Consider the following 15,827-nt stretch of genomic DNA (forward strand, 5'->3'; position numbering starts at 1 on the left):
CGTTAAATGACGACGACGACGATGATGATATATATCTATATTACGGTGATGTACTTGCATAGCAAGTGACTTGATCTGAGATCATGTGCTGAAACAAAAACAATTGCAGCGTGGAAGGTGTTTAGAAGCCATTTAAAAACACACGCAAACCGTTAGATCCACTTCAACATTTAAATTTAATTTGTCAAAATATTTTCATCACTTTGAAACTCTCGAAGGCATGACTAAGATCTTTGGCATTATGCTGTGTTTCAGAAGAAGACCCATACTAGTGTCATGCAAACAGCACCTGTGCCGGTGGCACGTAAAAGCACCCATTACACTCTTGCAGTGATTGGCTGTAGAAAATCATAGCAAATCAGACTAAAGTTAATCTAAGTCCCCTGTCATCCCTTCCAAGAAGCTCAAAATGTTGAGGTCAAATCTTCACCACTTCAGAAAAACATGTCAAACCATAGAAAAATATTACCTTGCTTGGAAACAGAGCTGTAGAAAATCTGCTACAATAAATTGTCTGACCTATGCACACATAGAAAGGGGACACTTGATGATGTGTCTAGAAGTCCACTTCTTATCTACCTATTATATTGTCCCTATCACCATTAGTAACAGGAATTGTTTACTAACCATGACTAACATGTCTTCCTTTCTGGTCTCTTATCATCATCATCATTTAACATCTGCTTTCCATGCTGACATGCGTTGGATGGTTTGACAAGAGCTGGCTTGGCAGAAAACTGCACCATGCCTCACTGTCTGTTTTGGCATGGTTTCTATGGCTGGGTGCCCTTCCTAACACCAACAACTCCACATAAATATTTTATCCTGTTTGCTCCACCATATTTAAGATGGTATGGTCAGGGATTTGGCTATCAATTATTGCAGGGTGAGCAGTCACTTGGAAACTCCTTTAAGACTTGAGCTACCTAGTCTACTTCTGCAGTGTCTATGGAGATGCAGAAACGAATGGGTTATTGGAGAGAGAGTATAACACGCCTAGACTGTCATGCTGTGTCACCACATTCCACAGAGTGCAGCATTTTCATCAGTGGGTAGTATGGAGGATTGTTCAGACTAGAACAATAGATTGTAAGATATGTCCACTCATTTGGCTGACAGACCCAAGTTAAAACAGCAATTACCTGTGGACCATAGAATTGTTTGAATGAAGGTAACCTGGGTTTAAACACCATTGGCATTTCAGTGAGAAGGTCATGGGCAAGGAGTTAGGAACAAAAAAGTATTTACAAAATACTATAAATATATAACTTGTGCGATAATGAAACAATCATTCCATTATGCCAAAGAATCAAAGAGAAGGAGTTAAATATAAAAATTGCTTTTTTTTATTATTATTTATAACCAACCCCTTATAATACTAATTATTATTATTATTAGCATCGTTATTGTTGTTTATTTTATCCAACCCGTTTCCCCATCCAGAACTTTGGTTTTGATTTGAAGTTGCGTGTGATGTCATGAGCAGATCTACGAAGCTTCTTCCGTTCCAAATGATGCTCTTTTCTCTTTTTATGTTCCAATTCTTCATCTTTGTCCTGCAATAAAGAACAGAAACCATTTTATTTAAAATGACAATATAAAAAAAAAAAAAAAGGAAAACTAAATTATGATGGTAGGGCTTCAGCATGGCCACAGTTAAAAAATATTCATAAATTTCCTTTGTTTTTTAAAGCTTCTAATTATTTTATTTGTTGTTTATTTCCAGATCAACTTTTATGTCTTTTGTTTTTTCTTCAGGTATAGTGTATCTAGGACTACATTAATCAGGGTTCTTTCTTTATTTGTAAGATGATAAAATGTAATTTGAGTATGTTTTGGCTGTTGTTACTAGCATGTTGAATGCCCATTGAGTGATTAAGCTATCAGGTAATTAATTCTGAGATTCCACATCCAAATCTGCTGCATGTGTTTTTCAACAAACTGATCCTAAATCGTCTTGTCCTTTTTATTGAACCTTTGCTCCGAAAGAACCAAAATGGATTCAGACATGGGCGTTCAACGCTGAGCCAGATACTATGCCTGCGCAGACTTATTGAAGAATCAAAAGCATTTAATCACGATCTTGCAATGGTATTTGTAGACTTTTCTAAAGCGTTCGATTCTGTAGATAGGTACAAGATGTTTGAAATCCTTAAGCTCTATGGGATACCAGACAAAATTATTTCTGCCATCAAGATACGTCTTCAACCATCTTAACCCCTGATGGAGAAACATCATCTTTCTCGATCAAAGCCGGAATATGGAGGGAGACACACTCGCCCCATTTCTTTTCATCATTGTTGTTGATTATGTGCTACGTATGTCAGTTGATACCATCTCTGGCAAGGGCTTTGAAATAAAACCAAGAAGAAGTTCCAGACACCCAGCTTGACAGACACTGATTCTTATCAGTGATTCGCTCTCCAATGCCCAGTCTCTTTTACAATCACTTGAACAAGCCTCAAATTGTGTAGGTCTTTACCTCAATGAGACCAAAACTGAATACATAAACAAGTGCCTGTCCAACAGTGATTGCATCATCCATACTCTCAACAGTGCGCCTTTAAATATGGTCTCTGATTATAAATATCTTGGGTCATACATATCATCATCTGGAAAAGACTTTCTAACTAGAAAGGGTATGGCCTGGTCAGCCTGTAATGACATGCATAAGATCTGGTCATCAAATCTAAGTAGAGACTTCAAACTTGAAATATTCAAAGCCACAGTCGAACCAATTCTACTATATGGCTCAGAAACCTGGACGTTATCAAAGAAGCTTGAGAGGCGGTTGGATGGAACCTACACTCGCCTCCTTATGAGAGCTCAAAATCTCTCGTGGAGGCGCCATCCAACCAAAATGCAAATATATGGGAGACTACCACCTGTGTCATCTCTTGTGAAAGGTAGGAGAGTCCAGTTTGCTGGACATTGTTGTAGAGCTGAAAAAGAAGTAATTTCTACTCTTCTCCTCTGGAAGCCATCTACTCGTAATACCAGAGGGCGCACACTCTCCTACCCTGATGTAGTCTCCAGGGATACAGGCATCCACCAACAGGACCTCCGTAATGCTATGATGGACCGTGAAGTCTGGCGTAACATAGTAAATTCCATTGTCTCGACCACGGTCGAACAATGATGATGATGATATGTTTTTCTTATATCTTGGGGCAAGACACCTTATTCCCCATACCCCTGTTAAACTGGGTGTCATCAGTGTGGCTGCTAAAGTTGCAGCCTCAGAAAAGGTAAAAGACACTTCCCTGAGGCTCCAACAAAAATGAAATCAAAACTGGGGCCACATGACTGCAAAGGGAACTAGATATCCACATGAGCAGATGCCTACATGTTATGCAGAAAAGATACACGCAGGAGTGGCTGTGTGGTAAGTAGCTTGCTAACCAATCACATGGTTCTGGGTTCAGTCCCACTGCGTGGCATCTTGGGCAAGTGTCTTCTGCTATAGCCCCGGGCCGACCAATGCCTTGTGAGTAGATTTGGTAGACGGAAACTGAAAGAAGCATGTCGTATATATGTGTGTGTGTTTGTCCCCCTAGCATTGCTTGACAACCGATGCTGGTGTGTTTACTTTCCCGTCACTTAGCGGTTCGGCAAAAGAGACCGATAGAATAAGTACTGGGCTTACAAAGAATAAGTCCTGGGGTCGATTTGCTCGACTAAAGGCGGTGCTCCAGCATGGCCGCAGTCAAATGACTGAAACAAGTAAAAGAGTAAAAGAGTAAAGAGAGTCCGTAGGAAACTTACCTTCTTCAATGTGAACGAGAATTCCATGTGTCCTGACAAAGTATCTCGGCTCACTTTAGCTTCATCTTCATTCTCTTCATTCAAACGTTCAAACAAACTTTTCCTAAAAGACAAAAAGAAAAAAAAAAGAAAACAGAAATGTAGATACAGATCATCATCATCATCGTCGTCGCTTAACGTCTGTTTTCCATGCTGGCATGGGTTGGATGGTTTGACTGAGGACTGGTAAGCCAGAAGGCTGCACCAGGCTCCAATCTGAACTGAAACCAGGTTTCTACAGCTGGATGACCTTCTGAATGCCAACCACCCTAAGAGTGTAGTGGGTGCTTTTTACATGCCAGGGGCACAGGATCCAGTCAAGCAGGCCTGGCATTGATCATGCTTGGATAGTGCTTTTTACGTGCCACTGGCATGGGAGCCAGTCAGAGGGTATTGCCATTGGCCCCGTTCGGATGGTGCTCTTTATGTGCCACCAGCATGGGAGCCAGTCAGGAGTATTGGCATTGTCCCTGTTTGGATGGTGCTTTTTATGTGCCACTGGCATGGGAGCCAGTCAAGGTGTACTGGCATTGGCCATGTTCAGATAGTGCTTTTTTATGTGTCACTGGTACATGAGCCAGTCAGGCGGACAATAAATCGTTAATATGCATGGTAAAGAGCGAGACTTGAAATGGTGGCTTGCATATTCATTAACACATTCTAGGAGATTGGAATGCAAATATGCTAATTGCTGTTGTGTTTGTCACAGGTAAACTGATTCTCCTTTGTAACAACTACATGTCCAAAGCACACTTGATTCAATAGTACAAAGGATTCTGGGACACTGTTGTTTCAAAATGTTGTGTTAGATCTTAAGAGATAACCTTGGAGCAATAAATCCAACAAGAACTGATGGTTTTTGTTTATAATTTCAGCAATCAAAGTGTTTTGCTGATCCATGTTGATATCTGCCATCGGATCATTGTTTGCATGGCGAATAGCGAGATCTGAAACGTTGACTCACACCTTCATTCTTGATATGTTCCAGCAGATTTGAATGTAAATATATCTCTAATGACAAGTTTAATTATGATTGTACATAAACATGTCATCTATGTGTTGTTTTTGGTTCATGCCCAGCATCTTATGCACCTTACCATTGAAGGTGCACATGATGTGGACACCAAATCATGGTACCACAGCAGCTGAAAGACGTATATACAACAGCTTGTAGAAGATGTTGCATGCCAAGTTGGAGACCTAAAAACTCTAACGGAAGATCGGGAGGAATGGAGAGAGGTAGTGAGGCTGGCCTGAGCAATCAGCCTGACTGGACGATGCATCGAGTTGATTTCGTTCATAATTAATGAATTAAAATTTCAAATTATTTTTATGCCTTTTCTTATGCTGATTTTCAAGGAATAAACTAAAAAATATTGTTTTCAAATATTGACACAAGGCCAGCAATTTCGAGGGAGATGGGTGGGGGGAGTTTGAACAGACAAAATACCACAAAACATTTTGGCCATTCTGCTAATGATTCTGCCAGCTTGACGTCTTCTAAATCATAAAATATTAGTTGCAATATGACTGAGTGGTTCAAATCTCATTGGAGGCGGCAGTAATGTTGTGGTTATTGTTTAATCTAGGTCAGTCATGATCAAGCAGATTGATGACATGTAAGTGATGAGTAAAGTTGTTTAACCACAGGTCATCCTTGATTGAGCTGATTTATGACACAGAACTAGTCAGCTGATCAATTGTTGTTGTTGTGGGTTAAAAATGAAAACCTTGCCAAGAACTTACTAACAATCAACAATGTTAGGCCGCCGTCACCACCACCACTCTAACAAGCTCTTCTCCATGCTTGTGTGGGTTGGATGGAATTTGTTGATGCCACATTCCCTTCCTGTTACCAACCCTCACCTGTTTCCAAGTCAGGTAAGATTTCTCCCCCATGGGATGGGGAACCAGCCGACATGACTGCTTGTATAACAGTGACGCTCGTTTACAGCTATTATGCAATGCCAAGGCAATGAGACAGTAATACACACACACACACACACACATATACATATGATGGGCTACTCTCACTTTCTGTTTCTACTAAATCCATTTACATAAAGTGCCACACAGCAGGATTGAACCCAGAACCATGTTGTTGGGAAGCCAACTTCTTACCACACAGTTCACACACCCACGCATGTACAAATATACAAAAAACCATTAAAAAAAACAATAAGAAAAAGAAAAATAGAGAAATACTAACTTGTTTTTCTTTTTTGCTTTTGGTAAAACATCGTCACCTTCTTTGAGTTCAAAGAATTTCGGTTTTGATTTCTCAGCAGACACTTTGCTCTCAGAGTTGGTCAAATCATTTTTAACATCGCCTCCTCCTCCTCCCTTGTCCTTCTTCTTTTCTTTCAATTTCCTTTTCCCCTCAACTCTTCGATGTTGTTCCCTTAACTCTTTCTTTACTTTCACCTCATCTTCCTCGCTCGTACTGTCATCAGAGCTGGATTCGTCCTCACTCGCTTTACCTTCCAATTCTTCTTGCTGTGTGGACAGTGTAAGGAATGAAAAGTTAGCAACATGAATGAAGTAGAAAACATCAAGGGTGGGGGTGGGGGGCGGGGGGACAGGAGACATAATGATGGTGTATTGTTACAACTGAGAAGATATTGGTTTCACATTTTGGCACAAGGCCAGTAATTTCAGGGGAGAGGGTAAATTGATTACATTGATCCCCAGTATTCAACTGGTATTTATTTATTTTAGCAACTATAAAAGGATGAAAGACAACACTGACCTTGGCAGATTTTGAACTCAGAACGTAAAGATATGCAATGTGATGAAGCATTTTGCCCAGTATGCTAACGATTCTGCCAGCTCACTGTCATATGATTAACCCTTTCGATACCAACCCGGCTCAAACTGCTTCTGGCTCTGAGTACAAATGTCTTGTGTTCAAAAGTTCTGAATTAAAATCTTCCACCAAACCTTAGTCACAATTTATGTTCCTAACACTAGCTGAATGGTAACTAAGTTATTTTACTAAATTCTTTGATATATTTAAAGTAATTGAAAGAAACACAGAGCATCTCAACAGTAATATGGTAACAAAAGGTTTAAAATATATAATAGAGAAACAATTCTTAACCCTTTCGATACCAACCCAGCTGAAACCGTCTCTGGCTCTGTAATACAAATATCGTGTTTTCATAAGTTTTGAATTAAAATCTTCCACCAAACCTTAATCACAATTTATGCTCCTAACACTAGCTTAATGATAACTAAGTTATTTTACTAAATTCTTTATTATAGTAAAAATTAATTGAAAGAAACACAGAACATCTCAAAATAAATACGGTTAACAAAAGGGCTAAAGCAGTAACAAGAAGTTGTTCTCTCTTTTTATTACTGCACACGCAAACATCTTCAGCATTCTAATATTAACTCCCCTATGTTTGCAGGAGTCAAATGGAATTTAATGCAGCAGATCCTTTCTTGTCGCAAGTGTGTGCCTGTTTCCAAGCAAAGGTAATATTTCCATTGAGACCAGATACGTTTGCAAAGAATTCTTTTATTCTTTTACTTGTTCCAGTCATTTGACTGTGGCCATGCTGGAGCATTGGCTTTAGTCAAGCAAATCAACCCCAAGACTTATTCTATCGTCAAGCAATGGTGGGGGTGGCAAACACAGACATACAAAAAACATATATATATATATATATATATATATATATATATAAGAGGAAAAAATCTATCAGAAAGGAACTCTAATCTTTTGATAAGCATAACAAATGTGCAACCGGTAAAAAGAACTTTCACCTAATTAAATTACTTAAATTACTTAAATTATTTTGTCAGCATTTTCTTCATTTCCTTTTTTATATATCACAACTCGTGTTCCACATCTCCTTTTTTAAATATATATATATATATATATATACATATACACACACACATACGTACATACACATACACACATATATATATATATATGACGGGCTTCTTCCAGTTTCCGTCTACCAAATCCACTCACCAGGCTTTGGTTGGTCCGAGGCTATAGTAGAAGACACTTGCCCAAGGTGCCATGCAGTGGGACTGAACCCAGACTAATGTGGTTGGGAAACATGCATCTTACCACACAGCCACACCATGAATGTTATTCATTTAAAACAATCACATGGTCTCAAAACAAAGAGGCTCAAACATACACACACACATACGTGTATGGGTTTACATGTGTTTGCTTTGTCCCCACCCCCACTTCCCACCATTTGACAACCCATGTTGATTTGCTTCTGTTCCCGTAACTTCATGGTTCAGCAAAAAGAAACTAGTAGGATATGTACCAAGCTTTAAGCAAAACCTAAGCCCTGGGGTCGATTTGTTTGACTAACCCCCCCCCCCCCCCCCCCCCGATGAGGTGGTGCCCCAGAATGGTCGTAGTCCAGTGACTGAAACAAGTTCAAGATAAAATATTGTTTATTTGGTGGAAGGGGGAGGGGGCAGTCATTGTCAGTTTGAGGAGCACAAGGGTAGAGAGGTATAAAGACAGAGAGGGAAAAAAAGAGAGAGAGAAAACTAAGAAGATAATATGAAATGAATTGAGAAGGAGTGAAAGGAAGAGTTATAGATTGAAGGGAGTTGGAATATAGTGTTGGGGGAGGACAGGAGAAAGAGTAAGAAGGAGAGGAAAGGGAGACGCAATAAGGAAGGAGGAGACATGAGAATGAGTAAGAAACAGAGAGAGGAGGGAGGAGACAGAAGAAAGAGAAATAAAGAGAGGGAGGGAGTAGCAATGAGGAGGAGAAAGAGTAAAAAAGAGAGAAGAGGGAGGAGATAGAAGAAAGAGAGGGGAGGGAGTAGATAGAAGAAAGTGTAGGAAAGAGGGAGGGAGGAAACAGAAGAAAGAGTAAGAGAGAGAGGGAAGGAGAAGTAATAAGGAGGAGACGGGAGAAAGAGTAAAAGAGAGAAGAGGGAGGAGACAGAGGAAAGAGTAAGAATGAGAGGGGAGGGAGTAGATAGGAGAAAGAGTAAGAAAGATAAGGGAGGGAGGAGACAGAAGAAAGAGTAAGAAAGAGAATGAGGGAGTAGCAATAAGGCGGAGACAGGAGAAATGGTAAGAAAGAGAGAGGAGACAGTAGAAAAAGTAAGAAAAAGAGGGGAGGGAGTAGCAGTAAGGAGGGAGGAGAAAGAGATGACTACATACCCCAACAGGTTTGAACTGATCTTTAACTTCTTTCTTTTTCTGTTTCTTGTGAAGATCTTTTTCAAGTTTCGTAATGAGGGGACTGATTAAGTGGAATTCTTTGCTGGTGCGATCGATTCGGAAGTTTTTGTTGTGGAACATGGCAGAAAAACGTTTGTCTTTCAAGAGGTTTGGCAGCTTTTCAGATTTCTGTGGGAAAATAAGAGAAAATATTTCAATAGATGGCACCATTCATAGAGATCTTTGGTGGCACACAAGCATATATACATGTGTATGCATATATATACACACATGTATATATGATGATGATGATATGATAGCATAGAAAAATACAGGTATAGCAAATATCATACAACAAATTCTTCATCTACAAAATTTATCTCCACCTCTAGAGAATGCATCACTATTACTAAATTGCAATTAGGACCAGCTCCACTTGAGGAAGGGAGATAATCTCAAAAATTCTCCAAAAGTGACATACCATTAAGAAACAGAATAAGCTTGTTGGCTGGAGATAAGAGGACAGTTGTGGACATGTTTCTGCCACATTAGACATCATCAGCATGACAATCGTCCAATCTTATCTTCATCGACCAAAAGACTTATAACTTAAAAAAAAAAAAGGGTAGAACATTGATGGTCTAGGTCAGTGGTTCCCACACCGTTTCAGTCTGGCATCCAGGACACATTCCTAGCTCCCTCTCCACCACAAACATAGACTACTTTCTGCATCAGATTTGAAAAGACTGTATTTCACAAATAAAACTTAACCTAATTAACCAATTATTTTGTTGTTTTTACATCCATCGTCCCCTTTTGGCCACCCCATTATCGCCCCCACTTTTCTTCAGTGCAACCCCTGATTCTTTGCATGCCTACTAGAGGGGCAGTGCCACCCACTCTGGGAACCACTGGTCTAGGTAATATCATTATTTGGCTTGACTTCATCATTACAAATTATATGACTTGATGCAAGCACGTGCTCAGCTGTCCCCTCCATTTATGCAGATACCCAAACAAAGAACGGGAGTAGTTTCTTGAATTTGGCTCAACCCCAATTTCCTTAGATGCTACCTCTGCCTCATGCAGTTTTTGCATTGCAATGGCCATTAAGTAGTCATGTCACATCTGCACGAGTAACCTGCTTCTGTTTCAGGGTTGGCTACACTTGTTAATATTTTCTTTATGCTATACTTAAAAAGAGATCCGACAAAATGTAGCATCTTAGGAAAGTGTTGGTTGATTAAACTAACAAAGATCCTGCTGACGCAAGTTTCTTCCACAGAACTGCAACATTTGATTTTAAACTCATTAGTTGAAGTCGTACACTGCAAACAAACAAAAATAAAAAGAATAAATACGTTAAACATACAACCAAACCAAACCAAACACAAACATCAAATGTTTGTATGTAGAAAAATGGCTGACAACTGAATCCACATGAACAAGCATGTGTGTATATATATTATTTGTGGAGGGGCAATGGCCCAGTGGTTATGGCAGTGAACTCGCAATTTCGATTCCCAGACTGAGCATCACGAGTGTTTATTGAGTGAAAACACCTAAAGCTCCATGAGGCTTCAGCAGGGGGTGGTGGCGAACCCTGCTGTACTCTTTCACCACAACTTTCTCTCACTCTTTCTTCCTGTTTCTGTTGTACCTGTATTTCAAAAGGGGCCAGCCTTGTCACACTCTGTGTCATGCTGAATCTCCCCGAGAACTATGTTAAGGGTACACACGAGACTGTGGAGTGCTCAGCCACTTGCACGTTAATTTCATGAGAAGGTTGTTCTGTTGATTGGATCAACTGGAACCCTCATCGACATAACCGACGGAGTGCCATAGTAGTAATATATTATGTGTGTGCGTATATATACACATATATATATATATATATATATATATATATATATATATATATATATACACATACACACACATATCTGTTGAGAATATATAGAAGCTTGTAGTTACTAACCTTGGCATCAGCGCCTTGTTTTTCATCTTCTTCTAAATCTTCCATCAGCTTGACAGCCAGGTCCTTGTTGATAGGAGGCAGTTTCTGCACCAAGAACATTAACCATATTAGGGAAAAATGATATAAACACATATATTTAGTGCATGCAATGTATGTAGGAAAAGAGAAAGTAATTGAATGAATATTATCATTGATAAAGTCATAGACATGTCACAGTACACAGTATTGACCTGATCGTCAGATACTGTTATACACCACTGGTCACAATGTGCTTCCAATTCTGTCTTGATTGCACCATTCTTTCCTATCTTTGACCCAGATTGCTTAACTAGATCATCTTCCCATCATCGTGGAGGTCTTCCAAGTGAACATTTTAGATCTCTTGGATATAATTTGGCAACTGTATGGGTCCACCTGTTTGTGAACCTTATGACATGTCTGGCCCAGCAGAACCTTGTGCTTTTGGGACTCTGCAATCGCATCTTTCACTCTGCTCCGCTCTTGAATAATCTCATTTCCAATGTGCTCTCTTAATGATGTTCCTAACATCAATCTTTCCATGGGCCTTTGCATCATAGCCAATCGATATCCTATCCTCTTCACAGTAACCCACATCTCACTTTCATTTAAGAGCACAGATAGGACTCTTCAAAATACATATATTCTTTTATTGTGTTTCAGTCATTTGACTGTGGCCATGCTGGAGCATCACCTTTAGTCGAGTAAATCAATCCTAGGACTTATTCTTTGTAAATTTAGTACTTATTTTATCAGTCTCTTTTGCCAAACTGCCAAGTTACAGGGACATAAACACACCAGCAATGGTTGTTAAGCAATGTTGGAGGGACAAACACAGACACATACATATATATATATATGTGGAGCCTGGTGCAGCCATCTGGTTTGCCAGTCCTCAGTCAAATTGTCCAACCCATGCTAGCATGGAAAGCGGACATTAAATGATGATGATGATATATATATTCGATGGGCTTCTTTCAGCTTCCATCCACCAAATCCCACTCACAAGGCTTTGGTCAGCCTGAGGCTATAGCAGAAGATACTTGCCCAAGGTACCATTCAGTGGAACTGAACCTGGAACCATGCAGTTGTAAGCAAGCTACTTACCACAGCCACTCCTGCGCCTATATAGTTCAATATTATTGAAAGATTTATTTCCAGAGTAAATATGTCAAAGGAATTTAAAGGCAGGCAAACCAAAGTGACTTTAAAAATAGAATCATACACACACACACACACACAAACACACAATATATCCTTTTCTAATGGTAGTTGACAGAACTTGCTAAAGCAAAAAAAATATCAGGGACTTTTTACTTATATTTCTTTCGAAGTTCAAATTGACGATGCAAGTGCTTATTTTTAGAATGACATTGTAAGGTAAGTGTGAAAGGCCAGACTTGGCTAATTTGAACACAAATCAGGCAGAATACTTGGGCTGGATTCGGCCAGTTTAAATGCTGAAAGGTTAAAAAGACATCCAAATGTGACCTTTCATCAACTCTTGCACATTTGACCATTCACTCTAAATTCATTTCATCAAATTATTAAAATACAAACCTCAAGCTTGACATGAGTGGTTCGACTTTTCTCAATCGTTTCTCGAATTTTTTCTTTCTTGTATTTATCGTATGCAAACGGTTCAATGATTGCTTTTGCCTTGCAAAAATAAAATAAAATAATAATAATAATTGTTATTAAGAAATTATAAAAACAAACCCTCAACGACACTCCTTTCCAGAAATACTATTTATATTATGATAATAACATAATATTTCCTCTGTTTGTTCTTACCTGCCTTCAATGCATGTATTTGAAGGTTACGCTTTATGTAACCTTCACTATGGAAGAAAATTGAAGACGTAAAAGAAATATTTAAAATAATGAGTGTCAAGAAGATTGATAAATTTATGCATTAAAATGGAAATAAGAACATTTATATAATGTGGAATTTCTACAGATCCTGTTAGTTCACAATGTTTGATAATAACTGTATACATCATTTAACTGAAACAGCCCTGTCTCTCTCTCCCCATCTCTTGTAATCCCTACAATGTATAGACCCTCATCACCTACAAACTTCATGCTGATGATGCCTTACAAAAACCTAAACTGAAGATTAGTCCCCTTAACCGTACCAAACTGAGCAAACTTAATAAGTTCATGGTTATGGTACCCTCCTCTCCATTTGACTGACTTGTAGTCATGGAGGCTAAGGATGTTTAAATTTACTAAAAAGCAAGTTCAGGCCTTTCCTAAAGGATATTAGCATTCAGATTACCCTCTCAAATGTGTAAAGAGATAATTAATTCAAAGTAATTCATTTACATTGTTTTGAATTAATCATGCATTATCTCACTTTGTAAAGGGCATCCAGCTGCAGAAATCTTGCCAAAACAGATAAATGGAGCCTCGTGTAGCTCTCCAGTTCCTGTCACTCACACACACTTATATAAATAAATAAATAAATATATATATATATATTTTCCATAATTTTTAAGGGAAGTATTGCTTTCCTTGCTTCCATGGACTGCATGCCTATAAGATATATATATATTAGAATAGGAAACCATGGCACAACAAGGCACCAATGTTTGCTGGATATAGTAGTCGAAAACTATACAACACTATGTAAAGCTGGCAAAGATGTGTGTGGGCATTTCGTCTTCAGTGAATCTAGCTGATGAAGGTTAACCAAAGTTACAATAACAAACATATTTTGGAAAGCCTGAAACTCAAGTACTAGGTCATCCATTTATCCGGTGTCGAACTGTCCAACCCATGCTAGCATGGAAAATGGATGTTAAACGATGATGATGATATATATATATATATATGAACATAATCACCATTATCATTTTCATGACTGCTTTCTCATTGCCAACATGAACCAACCCTGACACGAGCTGGACAAGATGTCTTGAAGAAATAATCTTCAACCAGATACCCTTCCTGACTTGTTTGCAAGAATTGTATTTTATTCCATGTCTTCATATACTGAACCACCAACTTCCAGGTTATTTGTTTGTGTAGAACATAAACAATGTCACTTCAGTCCAAGCAGAATCACATGCTTTCCTCATTTTCTTGCCATCTTTTACAAATCCTTTGCATTCTTGATCTACTTTGAGTCCCACTGATAAAAAAATTGATCTATTTTATGTTTCTCAAAGTTTCTAAATCCTTATGACGTAAACAACAAACAACTCTGACAGGTACGAGCAAAGCTTCTAAAATGGATGGAGAAATCTAAAGGATTGCTTTGGTCCAATGTCTTGTCATATTTACAGAAGTGGGTTCAAGTCCCACAAGCAGCTTTTGACATTTTTCTATTCATAGGCATATTTTAACCCAATATTTACATGTTATTATTATAGCTTTATCTAATTTGAGTTCCACCCTTGAACCCTGCCCTCTCCAAAAAAACACAAGATTTATTTTAAGTCTCTTGAGGTTTCTAAGTTCTTCTGATATAAACAGCAAAATCTTAATTTTAAGTAAAATATGAGAAAAAGCTCTTTCTTCCTCTTCTTGAAAAAAAAAAAAGAAAAAAAAAGGAAGAAAAAATATGGTAGCAATTCCACCTACCTTATGATAGAGACGGGTGTCCATAAAGTAACCATGCATGTAGGCACGTAACATCTTGGAACCAATCAAGTGTGATAGACCAATCTCTTCTAGTTCATTTCGTGTAACAAACTTGTAGTCGTCATATACTGAAATATTTACCAAACATGTGAGATTAGAGAAAAGGCTTTGATTCGTGTAGCAATGTGTGGAGAGAAGAATTGGTACAGCAGTTTGGAAATCTATGATGTAAGCGTGTCAGGAAAATTCACCGCAAATGCTTTTGCTGTAGAAAAATTTGCTGTTATGGAAGCACACAAGAACACCAAACTAGATAAACGAGTTTTTGGGAACTATTTTTCTCTAATTGGTAGGTTACTTGAGAAAGTTACCATTTCAAGAAAACAGCTAAGTTTTTTTTTTTTTACAACAAATTTTTCCACGGCAAAATTGATTGCGATGAAATTTCCTGTAACCCAATGTGACATGGCTGATTGGACATTCAACCTGTTTGGGTGACAATAGAGGTGCTGGAGGCAAATACACACGTGCACACACACACACACAACAGGTTTCTTTCAATTGCCATCAAACAAATCCACTCATAAAGCTTAGGCTGGCCCAAGGTTATAGAAGACACATGCTCAAGGGGCCATGCAGTAGGACTGAACCCAAGGCCATATGACTGGAAAGCTAGCTTCCTAACCACACGGCTATGACTGTGCCTACACAAAGTGATATGCAATGTAAGCACACATTGGTATAATATTGTCAGGGAAAAAAAACCCTTCAGAATTTGAAGAGGTTTTAAACAACGTAAAAGTCTAAAGACAAAATAAAATTAAAGCCAAACCTACCTGTTTCTATTTTGCTTTCTTCGAGTTCTTCAGTCAAACTATCCAAAAAGGAACACCATTTTGGAGCGGTTCCAATCGACTGCAAAGAAACCGTAAACAATAACAGTAAATTGTGAGTCTTTCATATTGGACAACATATAAACATCATCATTTCCATATTTGCAGGAGTTGGATAAAGTTTATTGAGGCAGGTTTTATATATAATGCCCTTCCTGCCACCAAACCTTGCTTGTTTCCAAGAAGGGTAATATTTTCCAATGGCCACACGTTTTTGTAGAATACTGGAAATGATCGACAAGGAGATACATTAACACACACGTGTTGCACTCATGATAGCAAGATCATGGTTTCAATTCCCAGACCAGTGGCAGATTGTGTTCTTGAGCAAAACCCTTCATTTCACATTGATCCAGTCCACTCAGTTGTAAGAGGGTCACCCTTCCAA

At 38.6% G+C, this 15,827-nt stretch overlaps 1 protein-coding gene across 3 annotated transcripts in view; it reads right to left on the bottom strand.

Moving 5' to 3' along the window:
- LOC115216461 (nucleolar protein 10) overlaps positions 1–15,827 on the bottom strand; it is a 54,184-nt gene that overhangs the window by 8,501 nt on the left and 29,856 nt on the right. For 2 of the 3 annotated variants that reach the window (XM_036506489.1, XM_029785818.2), the window contains exons 12-19: positions 15,383–15,461; positions 14,547–14,674; positions 12,519–12,617; positions 10,941–11,024; positions 8,963–9,151; positions 6,014–6,300; positions 3,766–3,868; positions 1,350–1,556 (exon numbers count right to left, since the gene is read on the bottom strand). In XM_036506489.1, coding sequence (XP_036362382.1) covers positions 1,419–1,556; positions 3,766–3,868; positions 6,014–6,300; positions 8,963–9,151; positions 10,941–11,024; positions 12,519–12,617; positions 14,547–14,674; positions 15,383–15,461 — 1,107 coding nt within the window. In that variant the 3' untranslated portion in view covers positions 1,350–1,418. Of the gene's footprint in view, positions 1–1,349; positions 1,557–3,765; positions 3,869–6,013; positions 6,301–8,962; positions 9,152–10,940; positions 11,025–12,518; positions 12,618–14,546; positions 14,675–15,382; positions 15,462–15,827 lie in introns of those variants that run through there. The other variant, XM_036506488.1, reaches the window with a different exon arrangement.

The sequence above is a fragment of the Octopus sinensis genome, linkage group LG10, assembly GCF_006345805.1.
Source record: "Octopus sinensis linkage group LG10, ASM634580v1, whole genome shotgun sequence".
Classification (NCBI taxonomy): domain Eukaryota; kingdom Metazoa; phylum Mollusca; class Cephalopoda; order Octopoda; family Octopodidae; genus Octopus; species Octopus sinensis.